General features: G+C 41.0%; 1 protein-coding gene across 19 annotated transcripts in view; it reads left to right on the top strand.

The window, feature by feature from the left end:
- KIAA1217 (KIAA1217 ortholog) overlaps positions 1–19525 on the top strand; it is a 518496-nt gene that overhangs the window by 373508 nt on the left and 125463 nt on the right. For 12 of the 19 annotated variants that reach the window (XR_004644414.1, XR_004644413.1, XM_034760248.1 and 9 more), the window contains exon 3: positions 7496–7576. The exons of 6 other annotated variants lie outside the window; for them this stretch is intronic. Coding sequence is in view for 10 of the 13 variants with exons in the window: in XM_034760248.1 (XP_034616139.1) it covers positions 7496–7576 (81 nt within the window). In the remaining 3 variants the exon portion in view is untranslated. The remainder of the gene's footprint in view (positions 1–7495; positions 7577–19525) is intronic. One more of the 19 variants, XM_034760253.1, reaches the window with a different exon arrangement.

Below are 19525 nucleotides of genomic sequence, written 5' to 3'. Positions count from 1 at the left end.
TTACATTAGTCTCGAGGAACTATACCCAATCAGTTTGTTCTGGCATGACACAAAGAATTTGGTTGGGCCTGTTACATTGTTCAAGATGGTGCTTGAATAACTGTAGAGGAGACAGACACGTAAGAATGCAAGATACACTTCTCACTTCACTGGGGGGAGGAATAGCTCAGTGGTTTGAGCATTGGCCTGCTAAACACAGCATTGTGAGTTCAATCCTTGAGGGGGCCACTTAGGGATCTGTAGCAAAATCAGTACTTGGTCCTGCTAGTGAAGGTAGGGGGCTGGACTAGATGACATTTCAAGCTCCCTTCCAGTTCTAGGAGATAAGATATCTCCATTAATTTTATTTTTTTTTCACTGAACATCTCAGTCATCTTTTATGGTTATAAAAAGGTGGGCAGGGAAAGGGCTGGCTAGGACTCAATAGAACAGGGATACAGGGCTAAGTTCTACAAGGTGCTGAGCATTCTGGCCTCATGCCAGCCAAGTAATTAAGCATGTGCCTAACTTCAAGTATGTTAGTAGTCCCAGTTATTTCTTAAAGATATGCATGTACTTAAGCGCTTGGCAGGATCAGGCCAGAGCACTCAACACTTCGAAGGATCAAAAAGAGAAGGCTGGGGAGCATTTGGGGACCTCTGTGTTAAACAGTCTGGAAATGAAAAGTGGATGAAAGCTGGAGGCATGTAGGTAGGTAAGTATAACAGTCAGTAGGTTTCCGGTATAGGGTGGTGTTTATGTGACCATTGCTTATTAGCACTGTAGTGTCCAGGAAGTGGATCTCTTGTGTGGACTGGTCCAGGCTGAGGTTGATGGAGGGATGGAACTGGCATAGCCCCACAGTATACCAACATTTTTATGGCTGACTTAGAGCAACGCTTCCTCAGCTCTCGTCCCCTAATGCCCCAACTCTACTTGCGCTACATTGATGACATCTTCATCATCTGGACCCATGGAAAAGAAGCCCTTGAGGAATTCCATCATGATTTCAACAATTTCCATCCCACCATCAACCTCAGCCTGGACCAGTCTACACAAGAGATCCACTTCCTGGACACTACAGTGCTAATAAGCAATGGTCACATAAACACCACCCTATACCAGAAACCTATTGACCGTTATACTTACCTACATGCCTCCAGCTTTCATCCAGACCACATCACACATCCATTGTCTACAGCCAAGCTCTAAGATACAACCGCATTTGCTCCAACCCCTCAGACAGAGACAAACACCTACAAGATCTCTATCAAGCATTCTTACAACTACAATACCCACCTGCTGAAGTGAAGAAACAGATTGACAGAGCCAGAAGACTACCCAGAAGTCACCTACTACAGGACAGGCCCAACAAAGAAAGTAACAGAATGCCACTAGCTGTCACCTTCAGCCCCCAAATAAAACCTCTCCAGCGCATCATCAAGGATCTACATCCTATCCTGAAGGACGATCCCTCACTCTCACAGATCTTGGGAGACAGGCCAGTTCTCGCTTACAGACAGCCCCCCAACCTGAAGCAAATACTCACCAGCAACCACACACCACACAATAAAAACACTAACCCAGGAACCTATCCTTGCAACAAAGCGTGTTGCCAACTCTGTCCACATATCTATTCAGGGGCCACCATCATAGGACCTAATCACATCAGCCACACTATCAGAGGCTCATTCACCTGCACATCTACCAATGTGATATCTGCCATCTTGTGCCAGCAATGCCCCTCTGCCATGTACATTGGCCAAACCAGACAGTCTCTACGCAAAAGAATAAATGGACACAAATCAGATGTCAAGCATTATAACATTCAAAAACCAGTCAGAGAAAACTTCAACCTCCCCGGTCACTCAATTACAGACCTCAGTCACAATACTCCAACAAAAAAAAACTTCAAAAACAGACTCCAATGAGAAACTGCAGAATTGGAATTAATTTGCAAACTGGACACTATTAAATTAGGCTTGAATAAAGACTGGGAGTGGATGGGTCATTACACAAAGTAAAATCTATTTCCCCATGCTAATTTTTTCCCCTACTGTTACTCACACCTTCTTGTCAACTGTTGGAAATGGGCCATCCTGATTATCACTACAATAGTTTTTTTTATCCTGCTGCTAATAGCCCACCTTCATTGATTACTCTCATTACAGTTAGTATGGCAACACCCATTTTTTCATGTCCTCTGTGTGTATATATATCTTCCTACTGTATTTTCCACTGCATGCATCCGATGAAGTGGGTTTATCCCATGAAAGCTTATGCTCAAATAAATTTGTTAATCTCTAAGGTGCCACAAGTACTCCTCGTTCTTTTTATTGTCTCTGTGATTACTTTCAAACCAACAGAGGGTCCTGTGGCACCTTTAAGACTAACAGAAGTATTGGGAGCATAAGCTTTCGTGGGTAAGAACCTCACTTCTTCAGATGCAAGATTCAAACCGTTTGTCATGGCTATCTTGCATACCGCCTGCAATCCATCTGAGCTCACCTTTTCCACCCTGATGTGTGTGTTAAGTATGTTATTTTCCTTGTCTGACAAATTTCTGCTATTTTAAAATTACTACTAGAACAGTTTCTCTGGCTCAAACCCAGCTATGCTGCCATCCTTACTTTTTCCCATCCTGGCTTGCTCTCATACTCCCAACAAAATCCGCGTTTGCAGGAAATAGATATTTAATCCCTATTTCCTTCCTTCAGTTCTAAGCTCTTAAAGAGGACGTATGAGTCAGTGACCCTCCCAGTAATATATCATCATCTACATAGTCATATCCAGCCCTTTGCTTTCCCATTACAGTTTCCCTCCAGTCTTGACTTTGACATGATTCTGCATGATCATGAAAAGGGTAGTTGGTAAGAAGAGGTTGTAAGCACATTCAGTTTCCATGATTGCTTTATAGCACCCCAGCCTTCTTGCTAACATGTCTTTGCTTCATACATAGTAATATATTCTAGACCTGGCTTTAGAAATCTCTTGTAAAACATCTGAGCAGCTGGTAATTTTCCTAGGTGACCTGTATAAATTCAACTTGTTCTTTTTGTAAGGACTTGCTTCCTTTCTGAAATTTACCAAAACCATAAAACAAGGACCTAAATCTGAGGTGGATTGAAAATGCAGGAAACCCTAACATTCTGTGTGATTTCTCAGTTATCCTGTGATCTGGGGAACTGAGATTAACACCCACTCTCTAGTGAAAAGCTCCACCCAGATGTTAATGACCACAGCCAGTAAGAAAAGCAGTGTAACTTTTCCTCCAAAAACCCTCTAACTGTACAATGCATTTCTAACACCATTCTGCAGCATTGCTTCAGACTAACCCGGGGAAAGATGCCTCCGACTGAATCACCAATAGCAGCATCTGAAGCACTTGGATTTTTCTTTGGAGGCCTAGAGTCTTAGTGCTCAAAAGGCCTGATCCCACTTAGTATAGTGAATACTTTCTCTTGGTCTGCTAAGCAAACTGATCCCGCAAGCTAGTCTTACAGTTCATTCAGTCTCTTTTCTCAGGCATTGGGATAATTACTAATACATTCAGCACTAAGTTATTTAACCTTTTTCTCCCTAAGTTACTGCATGCTGTTCATTTGGATACTACTTTGCCAATTGCATGCATTAGAAGATTTTCAGGACTCCAGTTAATGAGAGTCAGCACATTCCTGGCATCTTTGCTTTCCTCCTTTGGGTCTCAGCTTTCTACACCTTTTCCAAGACCACTGCTGTCTCCATTTCTGTTTACAGTTCAAAAACAGCATGTTTTGCAGCTGCTTCCTTTGTTCCTATTACCTTTCTCATCATAGTAAAGACTGGCTCCTGAGATCAGTTTTTCTCCATGTAATAGTAAATCCTTCTCATACTTGCCTGTTAGTGTGTCTCGATATGTCTATGGCTTTTCCCAACTTGATTCTACTGACTATATTCAGTATCTCTCACTGCTCCTTTCTCTGTTCCTTTCCTTACACATTCCACATTTTCCCATCAGAAATTGATTTCCTTCTGCAGCTTTTTCTACTGCCTCCTTATAGCACGTGTTCAGCTGTCCCTTTCTATGCTAAACCATCATTGGCAGAACATAGCACTTTATATTATATATTTGTGGGTTATTTACTTTCTCAGCTCCTAGAGATATAATACTTTGCAACAGAAGCTACTCTCCTTTGAGGGTCTAGGGCAATAGAGTGTGTGTTATTCCTTGTAGTCACATATAAATTCTTTCAACTCATTGGGCCAGATCCTCACTTACTATAGATTAGTGTATTGCCATTGAAGTCAATGGGGCCAGGCTGATGTACATCAGCTTAGGATCTGGCCCATTATATATAGGAATGAAGCTGCAGGCCCTGAAAAAGCTCCCAGCTGGTACCAATCACAGCAGCTCATCTGGTTGCCAACACAGGTTGCTGTGAGCACATCATCCCAGTGCTTTATTCACTGTACTGGCTCTACATTAAATAGAGAGTACAGTTCAAGATCTCTCTTCTGATAGTGTAAATTGTTCATGGGGTTGTCCCTAACTACCTGAGAGGCTGCTTCTCTCTCCATGGCCATAACGTCCCATGACAGCTACATTCCAGTGTGGGCCAATGAAATGGTCAACCAGAGGAGGAGGAGGTGTGAGAGAGAGAGAACTTTCACAGATGCTGACCCTACGTTATTAAACTCCTTCCTGTAGCAGAAAAGAAGGATTACAGTCCTCATTGCATTGAGAACTAAAATGTGAAGCTCATCTCTTCAATTTAGCTTTCCCTCTGTATGGTCTGTGTACATTCACACACATACCTACACAGGAAAAATAAAATAAAAATCAAGCTGTTTCTCCTACAGGCTGGGTGAGAGGAAACAGATTAGTATTGTTTTATATTTTTTAAAATATTTCTGAGGTACTCGGGATACTATGGTGATGAGTTAGGGAGCGGAGGGCATATAAATACCTAAGAAATATTTAGGTTAATATTAGAGATGGGTCCAAACCTCAAAGTTTGGATTCAGACCTGAATTTCTTCAAAATACATTCTAGGCTCATCTCTAGTGAGCCCCTGATTTGGGATCACAGCATTTAAAAGTAGTTTTAGTAATGTTCTTCTCATATTACCATGTCCAAGTATTCTCCTGATACTGAAGTCTGATAAGATCTGAAGTCTTCTCTGCAACAGACTGCGGAGTCTTCGCTTGCCTTCATAGCACTAACTTGTCTATTATATTGGGAGACTTCCTGTATTATATGACTGTCCATTTTGTGATTTTCTGTGGGGGTTTTTCCTTGTCAGATTATGTTTACTCAAAGACTTCTAGCTCCAATCCTTGGTGCACATGCTACGACATGAGATATTGAGGGGCAGAGAATATGTCGTCGTACTAAGAGGAGAGGGTTTTTTAGATGTCCATGAAATTGATTGATCGCTTTTAACTGTGTATTCTGACCTGCCGGCCTACTATAGAATTTACATTACAATTTGATTATTTTTAAAAGGCTAATTTAATAACAGACATTTCCCCCCTAAAAAGATACGCTATTCAAGTGGCTTCCTAACTTTAATAATGAGACACACTTGGGAGTTAAATCCGGCCCCTTCCTTTGTGATGTGGAAGGCTCCAGAGGCAGTGGCACCAGTTTGGTTTCACTGTGTAGGGTGACAGGATTTAAGGAACCCATCGGGCATGGAGCTCAACTCCACCCTGTTCAGTGGAGCTTGGGTAAGAGCTGGAGGTCAGAGTGGGAGCGGAGCTGGTGAATCTGCCAGTTTGTGGATCATTGCACGCTACACAATTAGGGTCTTGTGCATGATGAGGGCTACAGAAACCGCAGGGAAGCTCTGCAGCATGGGAGAGATTCCTTCCCATGGAAAGCCCTGCACACAATCCAGCTACTTGGCCTTGTGGGATTTAGCACTTGATGTAAAAAAAATTAAATAATATGATGGATTTTTCTATCTGAATGATTTCTCAATTAAAAATAAAGTAAAACCTTTTGGAGTGTGTGTGTTTGGGAGGGTGACTTCAGAAACAAATGCAAAAGCTGACATGATTTCAATAGTGCAGAGACCGTGACAACTGACCGTGTTGTCTGTGCCTTTGTGCTGGGATCAGGATTGGAATTTATCCAGTTGGTGCTTCCAGGTTGCATTTAGTATGTTCTTGTGTTTGTACAAATAACTTACTTGTAAAAATCTTATTTTACTTGAACAAATCTAAATAGTACGTTTGTCATCGGGGAGAAGTGTTCTACTGTTTTCTTTTAAAAAGAGGTATAATTCCCCCCCCCCTCAAAAAAACCCTTATCTAGTTGACTAAATCTTGAAGAAATATAAAATATTTGTGTACTAATAGGCTTGACCCTGGAATTAAATATCATATAATCATGTCTGTCATGGGTTTTGTGTACAAGAATTGAAAGATTCTTTGGATTACTGTCTTAATTATAGTGTTGGCACTATATGACGTGCTCACTTGCTCTACAAGATATTTGTAGTAGTTAATAGTTATTTGTTTAGCTTAGTTTCTCACTTTGGCTCATACTAATAGCAGAAAGTATAGAATAGGCAATAGTGGAGTCATTACAGTTGCGGTGCTTAATTTGTAATGAAAGAGGTGCTGGGGCTCAAGCATTTTTTTACATTCATAACTGATGCGGCAAGCCCAGGGGTGCCAGGGCTGTGAACTGTCAAGCCCAGAAGTGCTGTGGCAAGTCCTGGCACAAATTAAGCACTGTAACAGTTGTAATAGCAGTTTGACACAGGCTGAAAGGGGAGATGATTTAGAAATACAGTAAAATGCTTTTCTTTTCGTAGAAACAAATAAACAAAGGATTAAATTACATTTAAATTACATGTAGCATTACATGTAGAACTCCAAGTGTTCAAAAATAATGTTAGGCCCCCTAAAATCATGAGATGTTAACAATACTACGTTTGGGATTCTTTTTATTTGTATTGTGGATCTTAAGCCTCATATTTTCAAGATTTTCTCCATAACTATGAAGGCTAGAAACTTGTTTTTAAATGAAAGTCATAATCCTATGACTCTGGGAGCTGGAGCTTTATGCAAAACTCCAACTATTGTGAAACTCACCGTAAATTCATGAGATCAGGCAACGCTTTTCGTACTCGGAGACGCTGGACGCTATGGGGAGTGACAGGCTAACAAGATGGCATCGTCTTCATTTAAACTTGTGTTATAGTAAGATCACTGTCAACATTCACAACTCACCAGTTCCTAGTGCTCTTTCTGAGTTCAATGCTGTAGAACTTCTTGGAATACTGAAGTGAAACTGTTACCGATTGATAAGACTATATTGTTCATTGTGTACATGCTGCCTTTTGTTCTATATATTTTTCCAGTATATATCTCATCTTTCCTTTCCACTGCTGGTATGCTGCAATACAGTTTCATTATGCACAGGCCATTCTCTTTTTGTTCTGTTTTGATTTATTTTTCCTTTTAACAATTTTCTCTTTTTTTTTCTTTTTTTCTTCTTCTCTCTGTCTCTTTCTTTGATCTACAGGCTTTGCAGTGTATGTTGGTCTCCCTTCATTCAGAACTTGACATTCAAAGGTACTTGATGAAAATTGAATCCTCTCAGAGAGTTAGTACTGTACTTTATTTTTATGCACTCTGCCTTGGATTGAGCCTGTTACCTTTTAACTGTGTGTGGTTTGCCTCACAACTAGTGTTAGTGTCCTTGAGTAAATCTGGATATGCATGCTTTTCCCTTTGTACTCCACCATGGTGAAGTATGGTTCATATCAAGCAAAATGAGTACAGCAATCTAATGCATGTGGATCCTTTGACATTGTTTTAATTTCTGAGTTTGCCTCTAATGGCATGGTAGGCATAAATGTCCACACTCTTCTCTTGGTTAGATGCACCCCACTCCTTCAACTCAGTGGGAGTTGAGTGCATGTTGTTGAGGGAAGAATGTGGCCCCAATGCATTAATAACCACCTTAAAATGTGCTGATTTCTATATATATTGCATTATATATTTGAAGGGGGTTTTTTGTTTTTGAATTAATTGAGAGATCAAACAGCTGCAGAAAAGCTGGCCTATGGAGGTGAGGACGCTTATTTACCTATGTATGTTTTCGTACTTGCTGCAAAGGGATCATGTAGTTTGCTCTTTCTTGTGGTTTTGAAAGATATAAGGATGTCCCTTAATAGGACATTAGATTTTTGTGCCCCTTGGAGGGACATCCTTATGGGGCATACCAATGGGGTGGGGTATGGAGAGGGATACAAGGAATGGGAACATATACTTATTATCTTTTCCAATGGCTCCCAGCCCAATTTCCATACTGGATTTTATGTTCATTTGTTTTATTCAGGCCTCCTCATACTTGTGCCACTTCATAGTCGATTGTTACATCAGAGAGCCATAGGAATGTAGGGCTTGAAGTGACCTTGAAAAGTCCTCAAGTCCTGCCCTGTGTGCAAGCAAACCTGCACTATCCCTGACAGATGTTTGTACAACCTCTTCTTAAAAACCTCCAATGATGGAGATTCCACAACCTCCCTTGGAAGCCTCCAGAGTTTAATTACCCTCATAGTTGGAAAGTTTTTCCTAATATCTAGCCTAAATTTCTCTCACTGCAGATTAAGCCCATTACGTCTTGTTCAGTGGACATGGAGAACAGTTGATCACCGTCCTCTTTGTAATAGCTCTTAACATATTTTGAAGACTGTTATCGGGTCCTCCCTCAGTCTTTTTTTCTCAAGACTAAACATGTCCAGTTTTTTTAACCTTTCCTAATAGGTCAGTTTTCTAAGCCTTTTATCATTTTTATTGCTTTTCTCTGGGGACTCATAGACTTTAAGGTCAGAAGGGACCATTATGATCTTCTAGTCTGACCTCCTGCACAACACAGGCCACAGAATCTCACCCACCCACTCCTGTAACAAACCCTCTCCAATTTGTCCACATCTTTCTTAAAGTGTGCCATACAGAACTGCAGTTGAGGCCTCACCAGTGCCAAGTAGAGTGGGACAATTACCTTCCATGTCTTATATACAATGCTTCTATTCATACACCTGAGAATGATATTAGCTTTTTCCACAATTGCATCACATTGTTGACTCTCATTCAATTTTTGATCCACTATAATCGCTGATCTGTTTCAGCAGTTTCGCCACCTAGCCAGTTATTCCCCATTTTGTAGTTGTGCATATGATTTATCCTTCCCAAGTGAAGTGCTTTGCACTTGTTTTTATTGAACTTCATTTTGCTGATTTCAGACCAATTCTCTAATTTGTCAAGGTTGCTTTGAATTCTAATCCTATCCTCCAAAGTGCTTGCAAACCCTTCCCCTGCCCCAGTTTAGTGTCATCTGCAAATTTTATAAGTATAATCTCCACTGAATTATCCAAGTCATTAATGAAAATATTCAATAGTACTAGACCCAGCACTGACCTCTGTGGGACCCCACTAGATATGCCCTCCTAGTCAGCGCCGGCTCCAGCATTTCTGCCGCCCCCAAATTGCCGCAGGTGCCATCCCTCTCACTTGGCCGCCCAAAGCTGGTGCCTGTTAAGCTGGTGCCTGGAGCCGGCCCTGCTCCTAGTTTGACAGCAAACTATTGATAACTACTGCTTGAGTACGGTCTTTCCACCAGTTGTGAACCCACCTAATAGTAATTTCATCCAGACCACATTTCTCTAATTTGTTTATGAGAATGTCATGTGAGACTGTGTCAAAACCCTTACTAAAATCAAGATATATCTCATCTATTGCTTACCCACATTCACTAGGCCAGTAACCCTGTCAAAGAAGGAAATTAGGTTGCTTTGGCATGATTTGTTGTTGACAAATTTATGCTTCATATTCCTTATAATGCTATTATTCTCTAGGTGCTTATAAATTGATTGTTTAATCATTTGTTCCAGGATCTTTTCAGGAATCAAAGTTAGGTTCTCTGGTCTATAATTCCCTGAATCTTCTTTGTTCCACTTTTTAAAGATAGATACTATGTTTGACCTTCTCTAGTCCTCAGGGGCTTCACCCATCTTCCATGATTTTTCAAAGATAATTGCTAATAGTTCCAAAATTGCTTCAATTAGTTCCTTAAGTGCCCTAAGGTGAATTTCATCAGGCCCTGGTGACTTGAATACATCTATCTCATCTAATTATTCTTTAATCTGTTCTTTCCCTATTTTGGCTTGTGTCCTTTCCCGTTTGTTACTGTTAATTGTGTTAAGTATCTGGTCACCATTCAGATGTCTAGTGAAGACTGAAGCAAAATAGGCATTAAACACCTCAGTCTTCTTGGTGTCATCTATTATTAGCTCTCCTTCACTGCTAAGTAGAGAACCTACACTTTTCTTCATCTTTCTCTTTCTCCCAATGTATTAAAAGAGCCTCTTCTTATCGCCTTTATGTCCCTTGCTAGATGTAACTCATTCTGTGCTTTAGCCTTTTTGATTTTGTCCCTACTTGCTAATGCTTACTCTTTTGTACTCCTCAGCAATTTGTCCACGTTTTCACTATTTGTAGGACTCCTTTTTGATTTTTCAGGTTATTAAAGAGCTCCTAATGGAGCTATATTGGCCTCGTACTATTCTTCCTATATTTTCTTCACATTGAGATAGTTTTCAGTTGTGCCTTTAATATTGTCTCCTTAAGAAACAACCAACTCTCCTGAGCTCCTTTTCCCCCTAGATTTTCTTCCCATGGGACCTTACCTACTATTTTCCTGAGTTTGGTTTTTGAAGTCCATTGTTGTTATTCTGCTGCTCGCACTCCTTCCTTTCCTTAGAATCATGAAATTTATCTTTTCATGATCACTTTCATCAAAATTGGATTTAGAAACATGTATGTTTATGTATCCCTGAAATTGCTAGTGAGAAATATAAGATATTCACAAGAGTACCCTGAGATGACTAAACCATGGCCTTCGCAATCACACATACACATATGATTCACACTTAGAAAGTTAAACCTACATTTTTCTGCCCTCCATTGAGCTCTTCCTCCACTTTGTATATGACATATATATAATTATGGGTGTCTCAACTGCATCTTTATAGTTTATTTTGCCAGCATATTTTGTGTGGTTTATATGAATGCAGATTTAAAGCGTGTCCCAGAACGCTTTATACTTCAGTCAAATGCATAATCCTTCAATCCCATCAATATCACCTTATCCCATTGGTAAGAAACGGGACGTTTGGAGAGTGATCACACTCTGTGTTCTTTTTTACAGGGATATTAGGCATAATTTTTTTCTCTGTGTATACAGTGCATAATAGCCTTGTTTGTCTGTTTGTCCCTGGTATTATGACATTTGCTGACACATTTTATTTCCACCAATAGGACTTAAATATGCAAATAAATCAAGGAAGCAGACAGAAAGGAAAAAGGAGAAAAACAAAGGGCAGAGGATGATAAAGAGAGGGGCAGCCTACTCCTCATTCAACAATGAGATGCCCATAGGGCAGCAGCAGAGGGAAAGGGGAGGGGGGAGGAAGAGTGTCAAATCTCAAGAGAGGAGAAAGGGAGCTGCTGTAATATAGGGTGAACAGTTAGCAAGTGTGAGAAATCGGGACAGGGAGGTGGGGGGCAATAGATGTCTATATAAGACAAGTATCAGAGGGGTAGCCGTGTTAGTCTGAATCTGTAAAAAGCAACAGAGGGTCCTGTGGCACCTTTAAGACTAACAGAAGTATTGGGAGCATAAGACTTGCATCTGAAGAAGTGAGGTTCTTACCCACGAAAGCTTATGCTCCCAATACTTCTGTTAGTCTTAAAGGTGCCACAGGACCCTCTGTTGCTTTAAATAAGACAAAGCCCCAAATATTGGAACTGTCCTTATAAAATTGGGACATCTGGTCACCATACTGTAATATCAAAATTTCACCAGCCCAGTCATTTTTCATAGGTGCTCTGATAAATATTTCAAATGTAACATTTCAGAGGCCCTTAACGATGCACATCTATTTCCATGGGGTGGAAGGAGTCCCAAATAAGGAGACAGATGTAAGTGCAGTGCTGCCTAAGGCCCTACGCAATGCTCTTTGTTATACTTGTTTTCCTCATCTATTTATATATTCCTCATAGCGCCCACCAGATGCTAGGTTCTTTCCAAACACAGAAAGCCATGGCTCACACCCTGCCCTGAAGAGCTCACCAACCTACAAGGCAACTTAGCGTTGGTGATTGTTGATTTTTTTTTTTTTTTTGGCAACTATTTAGCACATGGAAAAATTCTTTCCAGCCTTTTAGAACCCACTGAAATAGGTCTGACAAGGACAGCTTCGGAGTCTCCAGAGCTTGTTCGTTAGCTCTGGTGGGCAAACACCAAAGGTGTGGAAACTCCTTTTATTTTCCTTGGGTGTGTGCATGGGAGAGAGGGGTGAGACTGTAATCTGTCCCTTGGATCAGAACACATTATCCCCAAGGTGCACTTAGGCATCTGTTTATATATTTAAGTATTTCTTTTTGCTTGTGGTTTTATGGCTACGTGAGTGAGGATCTTTTCCCTTTAATAAGTGTAATGTCAGCTTTTATTTAAAGTATCCCTTTCATCCTTAGAGTTCTCACAGAACTTCCCAGATTGTGTAGGTGGGAATTGCAGCCACCTCTGGGTTGGAACATGGGTCATTCTGCACCATGAATACTCCTCAGCATAATTTTTTTGAGGGAAATAATTAAGTTCCAACTGAAACTACGGTGAGAATTTAGATAAGCCCAGTGTAAATATCCAAGTTGGAAATTATGGACACCTTTAATAAATAGCAGAATACACCGCTACCCTAATATAACACGACTCGATATAACACGAATTCGGATATAACGCGGTAAAGCAGTGCTCCCGGGGGGCAGGGCTGCGCACTCCGGTGGATCGAAGCAAGTTCGATATAACGCGGTTTCACCTATAACGCGGTAAGATTTTTTGGCTCCTGAGGACAGTATTATATTGAGGTAGAGGTGAAGTAACTCTGAGTCCACATAGGATGAGATGACAAAGACTGTAAAACTTATCTGCCGTGAGCAAGTGTGGTGGGATCCCAGAAGTCTTCACTGGGTAGAATAGTAAGGTGGACCATTGCTCTGTATTTTTACAGCCACCACATTTAAAATATTACCTATAGAATTTGTTCTAGTTTTGTGTATTACCTACCTCCCCAGATCCCAGACTGTCCTTTGTGGCAATAGAAAACCTTGGGTTACACATACATCAGTTAAGAGCTATTATTAAAGTTTAATATGTATATGTTTGAGTATCTCTTTTTTTAACCTCGCCATCCTATTGTTCTCAATAGGAATTTCTTTGGGGGGATGGTAGGGGAGGAGGGAGCGTGTGCCATTTCAGTTAAACTGAGGCACCATCCACCCATCATGCACTTTTTGGAGGAAGCTTTAAAATTGAGGGTTCCTTGATTACTTATAAATATTGAAACAGATCCTCACGCATGTTACATATTTCAGCCCTGACCTCTCTGTAGTGATGAAAACTGCTGGTAAGCCTGTTGCCAAAACCCCTAGGACAACATTTTTAAACGTCGGTACCGCCAATCAGACTTAGATAAAAGCCTGGTGGTAATACGTGCTGAGCATCCACAGCTCCCATCGACTTCAATAAATGTGTTAATTCCAGGACTGCAACAGCCCTGAAAATCTGGCTTCATTTATTTAGATGACTAACTTTAGGCCCCCAAGTTTGAACTGACCAGACAGATTTATATAGGAGCATCAAAAGAAGTTTAACTTGTGACTATGAAGATCACCCCGATAAGTCTGTGGTGATGAGAAGGAAGCATAGGAATAACTGACCTGCATATTTCAAGCTCATTTCTTCACAGCAGTCGAACTACAAGATATATTTTTGGCTGGTTACAACAGCAGGAAGCATGCAGCCGGTCATGAGTAGGAGCTCTGAAGGCTGGTGGAAAATTCTGCAGCTTTTTAGGATGATTTGAATATAATTCCACCCTAAAAATATAAATGATAAATTGTGGGATCTGAGTAAACATATTGTCTAGGCCAGATGAAAAAAGGTGGAGGTAAATATGCAATAGTAAATATGCAGTTAATGTTAATAGACCTTCAACAAGCAGAGAATAGCTTCATCCTCAAATAGATTTGCAGAGATGCATAAAATAAACACTCAGTGCAGCATCCGGACATTTCCTTCATGACATTGCATTAGTAATGGGTTATCTGGTGACATGTCATTGTGACTGAACATTATCAAGTTTTAATGCAACATCATCCTATGACAATTTGACATCATGGCGTAAGCTCATCTTCCCCTCCTGGTTACTAAATGGGAAGAGAGTCACCCTTCTTACCTAAGTGGGAAATTCCTGTGACTTAGTTTTCTCTCTTCCTTGGAGCATGAAACTATCTGCATGGCTTTTGTGTTGCAGGTCCATTTGCACGGCATTCTATGCTTTAGTTAATTACTCATGTCTCAGGTAACATTGGGATGTTGCTGTGATTTCCATTCCTCATATTTTGCTAGAGACTCAGGAAGCACTGACTGAGCACTAGTCAGATAGGACAATCCAACCAAAGTAATGTTTAGGGCCACAGAACCACCATGTGTCTCACAAGCTATTAGCTGATTGTCACGGATGTAAATTCGTATCAGTGGGGCACCAACAATGCACCAGAATGACCCAGGTGTATGTGTGTTGTTGGAAGGCAGGTAGCATTTGCTACTGATGTAGGATGTGAATGAAGCTGTGAAGGAACAGATGCAAGAAAACCAGGGAGTGTGTCCAGACAGGTGAGGTAAGAGTGCTTGCTTTAACACTAGAAACACTGAGAGCCCATGAGTGCAACAGCAAATATTTCTTCTAATAAGAACCTGCTAATCAGGGAGGACAAGCCTCTACACATCAGAGCAAATTAACATGGCTGTCCAATCCAAAAGAAAATGAATGAGGAACTAGCTTTTGGGCTTTGTAACTTGTTGCAGTTGTTTTAACAGAAATCAATGAAACATTCATATCTAATGTAAATAAGTAGGAGCCAGAGTCATTTACTAATATATGAGCGGCCATGAGGGAATAATATAAATAACTTACTGGTTTTTTAGCCCTCAATAACACAGTTGCCTGTATGAGGCTGCTTCTGGAATGATATGGTTTTCTGTAACTTATGATCAGTGAATGCCACATGTCACAGCTTTTTCATCTAAAGATAATGAAATAATGCACAAAGAAGAAAAAATTGCTACAAAAGATAGTTATATTTAATTCATCTTTTTCCCAAACATATTCTTGTTCTATATGGAGATATACCTATCTCATAGAACTGGAAGGCACCCTGAAATGTCACTGAGTCCAGCCCCCTGCCTTCACTAGCAGGACCAAGTACTGATTTTGCCCCAGATCCCTAAGTGGCCCCCTCAAGGATTGAACTCACAACCCTGTGTTTAGCAGGCCAATGCTCAAACTACTGAGCTATCCCTCCCCCCATTGGTGAAAATCCTTGAGAGTTGTGTGTGTGTGCATTTGCTGCTTTGGGACAAAGAGATGTGTATGGGATTTAGTTACTCTGTTGAAATAAGTGCTAGAGAAAAAGTCATTTTAAGAACTATATATAATGTGTGTGTGTGTATATATACAAGGACAGCCATGTTTTAAATAGAAAGTGTGTGTGTGTGTGTGTGTGTGTACACACTTTCTATTTAAAAAAATTGGGAATGGAAGGAATTTGTAAAAGAGACAGTTATGTAACTTGGATGGTGAAATTAGATGAGAAGGTTAGTGGAGAGAAATAAGAGCAGATAGGTAGGTGAGCCAGCTTGTGTAAAGCATTGAAAGCAAGGAGAGTCGTTTGTATTCAATAGGTTACTAAATATGTATCTCTACTTGGCATCCCCTACAGCACTTCACCTTCCTTATTTAAGCAGCTCCCTTGAGTTCACTGATCCATATTTGACAATATCTCGCTTTTCTCCTATTAAACCCAGATGGGTCCTGTACTCTTTCATAACCTTCTCCCTTGAAATGAAGGGATGAACATGACTATTTTAAGGTTATTTCCTTTAGTAAGACATTTGCTTACAGACCACAAATCAGGAGATCTTCAACCACAATTTTATCTTTTTGCATAAATCCCAAGACCAGTCAGAAGAGAAACATCTTGGATGGTATCATTTTCACTTCCTGAACACATTGCCCATAGTCACTAAGAAAATATAAACAAAGTAGTATTTTCAAAGTATTACTGAGAAGTAGGAGAGGAATCCCTCATCATTTATATTGACTTTTCTTTTCTGCACCTATATATTACATCTGAACCCATTTAAGCAGCACTAATGCTGGGAGACCTGTTTGGAGAACAATTTGGAGAATGTGCCAAAAAATCCCAACTGAGTGAAAAATCAAGCATACTGCAGCAAACAAATGTAAAATGGAACTTCGTTAATTTGCATTTATGGGAGAGAAAAGCCCAATGTGGATTGAAGATATTTGCTCTCTAACAAGTCCTGGGTTTGAGGAAGAAACCAGCCCTATTGGCCAATTATAGGTGTCCTTTCTCTGTGTCATAGCATTACTGAGTCCCAAGGGTCTGGCTAGATAATGGTGATGTTTCCTTGTTTTTGTGTGCACATGTCCAAAAGCAATTTACAAGTTACTAGGCAGTTCCTGTGTGTGTACATAATACACACACACACACACACTTCCTCCTAGGCTCCAGGACTCCTTTGTGAAGCAAGTCTAACCTTTTCTCCTACATTAAATGTTATTCCTTTTGCTCTTTTACACAAAAAATATAAACTATAGGACCACATGGACATAGCTCCAAATATAAGCATTTTTACTGAATATACATATTATGTAAGGCTTAGCTATATAAGCACACTGTTCTGGTTGGGCTCTGGAAACTTCTAAAACCTAGAACACAATGATCTCCTCTAGAGGGCTCACAAGCTATTTAAAGGACTACTCTCCATTCTTATATACTGCCTTAAGTATTTAGGTAACTTTTAAATACATTAATGACTTGCAGTGGGGAGTTGCAATCAGAAACCTATGTAGTGTCATTTCTATACATATTTCTCTGTCATCTCAGTTACTATATGCTTACCTTTCTTCAGCATGGATTTGTCAAGAACAAATCGTGTCAAACCAACCTGATAGCTTTCTTTGACAGGGTAACAAGCCTTGTGGATGGGGTGAAGCAGTCGATGTGATATATCTTGACTTTAGTAAGGCTTTTGATACTGTCTCGCATGACCTTCTCATAAACAAACAAGGAAAATACAATCTAGATGGAGCTACTATAAGGTGGGTGCATAACTGGTTGGAAAATTGTTCCCAGAGAGTAGTTATCAGTGGTTCACAGTCATGCTGGAAGGGCATAACGCACTCAGAGATCGGTTCTGGGTCCGGTTCTGTTCAATATCTTCATCGATGATTTATATAATGGCATAGAGAGTACACTTGTAAAGTTTGCGGACGATACCAAACTGGGAGGGGTTGCAAGGCCTTGGAGGATAGGATTAAAATTCAAAATGATCTGGACAAACTGGAGAAATGGTCTGAAGTAAACAGGATGAAATTCAATAGGGACAAATGCAAAGTACTCCACTTAGGAAGGAACAATCAGTCACACACACAAAATGGGAAATGACTGCCTAGGAAGGAGTACTGCAGAAAGGGTTCTAGGGGTCATAGTGGATCACAAGCTAAGTATAAGTCAACAGTGTAACGCTGTTGAAAAAAAGCATACAACATTCTGGGATGTATTAACAGGAGTATTGTAAGCAAAACATGAGAAATAATTCTTCCGCTCTACTCTGCGCTGATTAGGCCTCAACTGCAGTATTGTATCCAGTTCTGGGCGCCACATTTCAGGAAAGATGTGGACAAATTGGAGAAAGTCCAGAGAAGAGCAACAAAAATGATTAAAGGTCTAGCAAATATGACCTATGAGGGAAGATTGAAAAAATTGGGTTTGTTTAGTCTGGAGAAGAGAAGACTGACAGGGGACATAACAGTTTTCAAGTAGACCTCTACCTCAATATAACGCTGTCCTCGGTGAAACCGCGTTATATCGAACTTGTTTGATCCGCCGGAGTGCGCAGCCCCCCCCCCCGGAGCACTGCTTTACGGCGTTATATCCAAATTTGCGTTATATCGGGTCGCGTTATATCGGAGTAGAGGTGTACATAAAAGGTTGTTACAAGGAGGAGGGAGAAAAATTGTTGTTCTTAACCTCTGAGGATACGACAAGAAGCAATGGGCTTAAATTGCAGCAAGGGCGGTTTAGGTTGGACATTAGGAAAAACTTCCTAACTGTCAGAGTGGTTAAGCACTGGAATAAATTGCCTAGGGAGGTTGTCCAATCTGCTCTTAAAAATCCCCAGTGATGGAGATTCCAGAAACACCTGTCAGGGATGGTCTAGATAATACTTAGTCCTGCCTTGAGTGCCAGGGACTGGCTTAGATGACCTCTCGAGGTACCTTCCAGTTCTGTGATTCTATGAACATGCCTACTGATGATACCTGCACTGAAATACTACTGCCAGTTCCCCACTGCCTTCCCCAGCTATCTTCACAATGGTTCTAGTAGTTTATGGTTCCATAGACATGGATTGTCATTTTTTTTTCTTTTTCCCTTGGGGAGGGCAATTTTTCTAGGAAGCAATTCAGATACCTGATATGTCCAGAAACTTGCTCTGACTGTCACTGTAACATCCAATCTGTTGCTCATCATTGGCAAAAAGAAAACTGCACCCCAGTCCTTATATGCATTGATATCTCAACTAATTGGATGGCCACCATTCCTCGGTGATAGTTCTTTTTATATGTTTAAAATTAAAAATATTACATTAGTTGAGCGCCACAGATGGCTTGAGACTTTCTACAGGGCATATAGCTGTACATTATGGGCCTGATTCTTTCTCACTGCCACTGGTTTTACATTTGTGTAACTCCATTGACCTCCGTGGAGCCCCTCCAGATTTACTTTAGTGCATGTAAAAGGAGAATCAGGCTTCATGTTTTTACAGAATCTGCTGTATGAGTCACTCTTGCTTAATTAGTCTTTGGTAAGCCTCTTAGCATTGCAGTGATTTGATTAAGCAATGCTAGCCACTGTGTGTGAGTCACTGTGAAGTTGGCATTAATCCTGAGGGGGATCTGAGTCCTTTTATATTAAATGCTAAAGAATTGCTCAAAACAAGAATGTAACTAGGGTTACCATATTTCAACAATCAAAAAAGAGGACAGTGGGAGCCCCGCCCTAGCCCCTCCCACTCCCCGCCCCCTGACTGCCCCCTCAGAACCCCCAACGCCCCCCCGCTCCTTGTCCCCTGACTGCCCCCTCCTGAGACCCCCCCGTCCTAACTGCCCCCCTAAAACCCTACCCCCGACCTGTCCCCTGACTGCCCAAAACCTTATCCACACCCCCACCCCCTGACAGACCCCCGGGACTCCCACACCCCATCCAACCACTCCCCGCCCCCTGACAGACCCCCTCCCCAGAACTCCCGACCCAGCTAAACCCCCCTGCTCCCTGACCCCTGACTGCTCTGATTCCTCTCCCCACCCCTGTCCCCTGACAGCCCTAACCCCCCTGCTCC

Source organism: Trachemys scripta, chromosome 2 (assembly GCF_013100865.1).
Source record: "Trachemys scripta elegans isolate TJP31775 chromosome 2, CAS_Tse_1.0, whole genome shotgun sequence".
In the NCBI taxonomy this organism is placed as follows: Eukaryota; Metazoa; Chordata; order Testudines; family Emydidae; genus Trachemys; species Trachemys scripta.
Note: the sequence above shows the minus strand (reverse complement) of the source record. Positions and strands in the feature narration are given on the sequence as shown.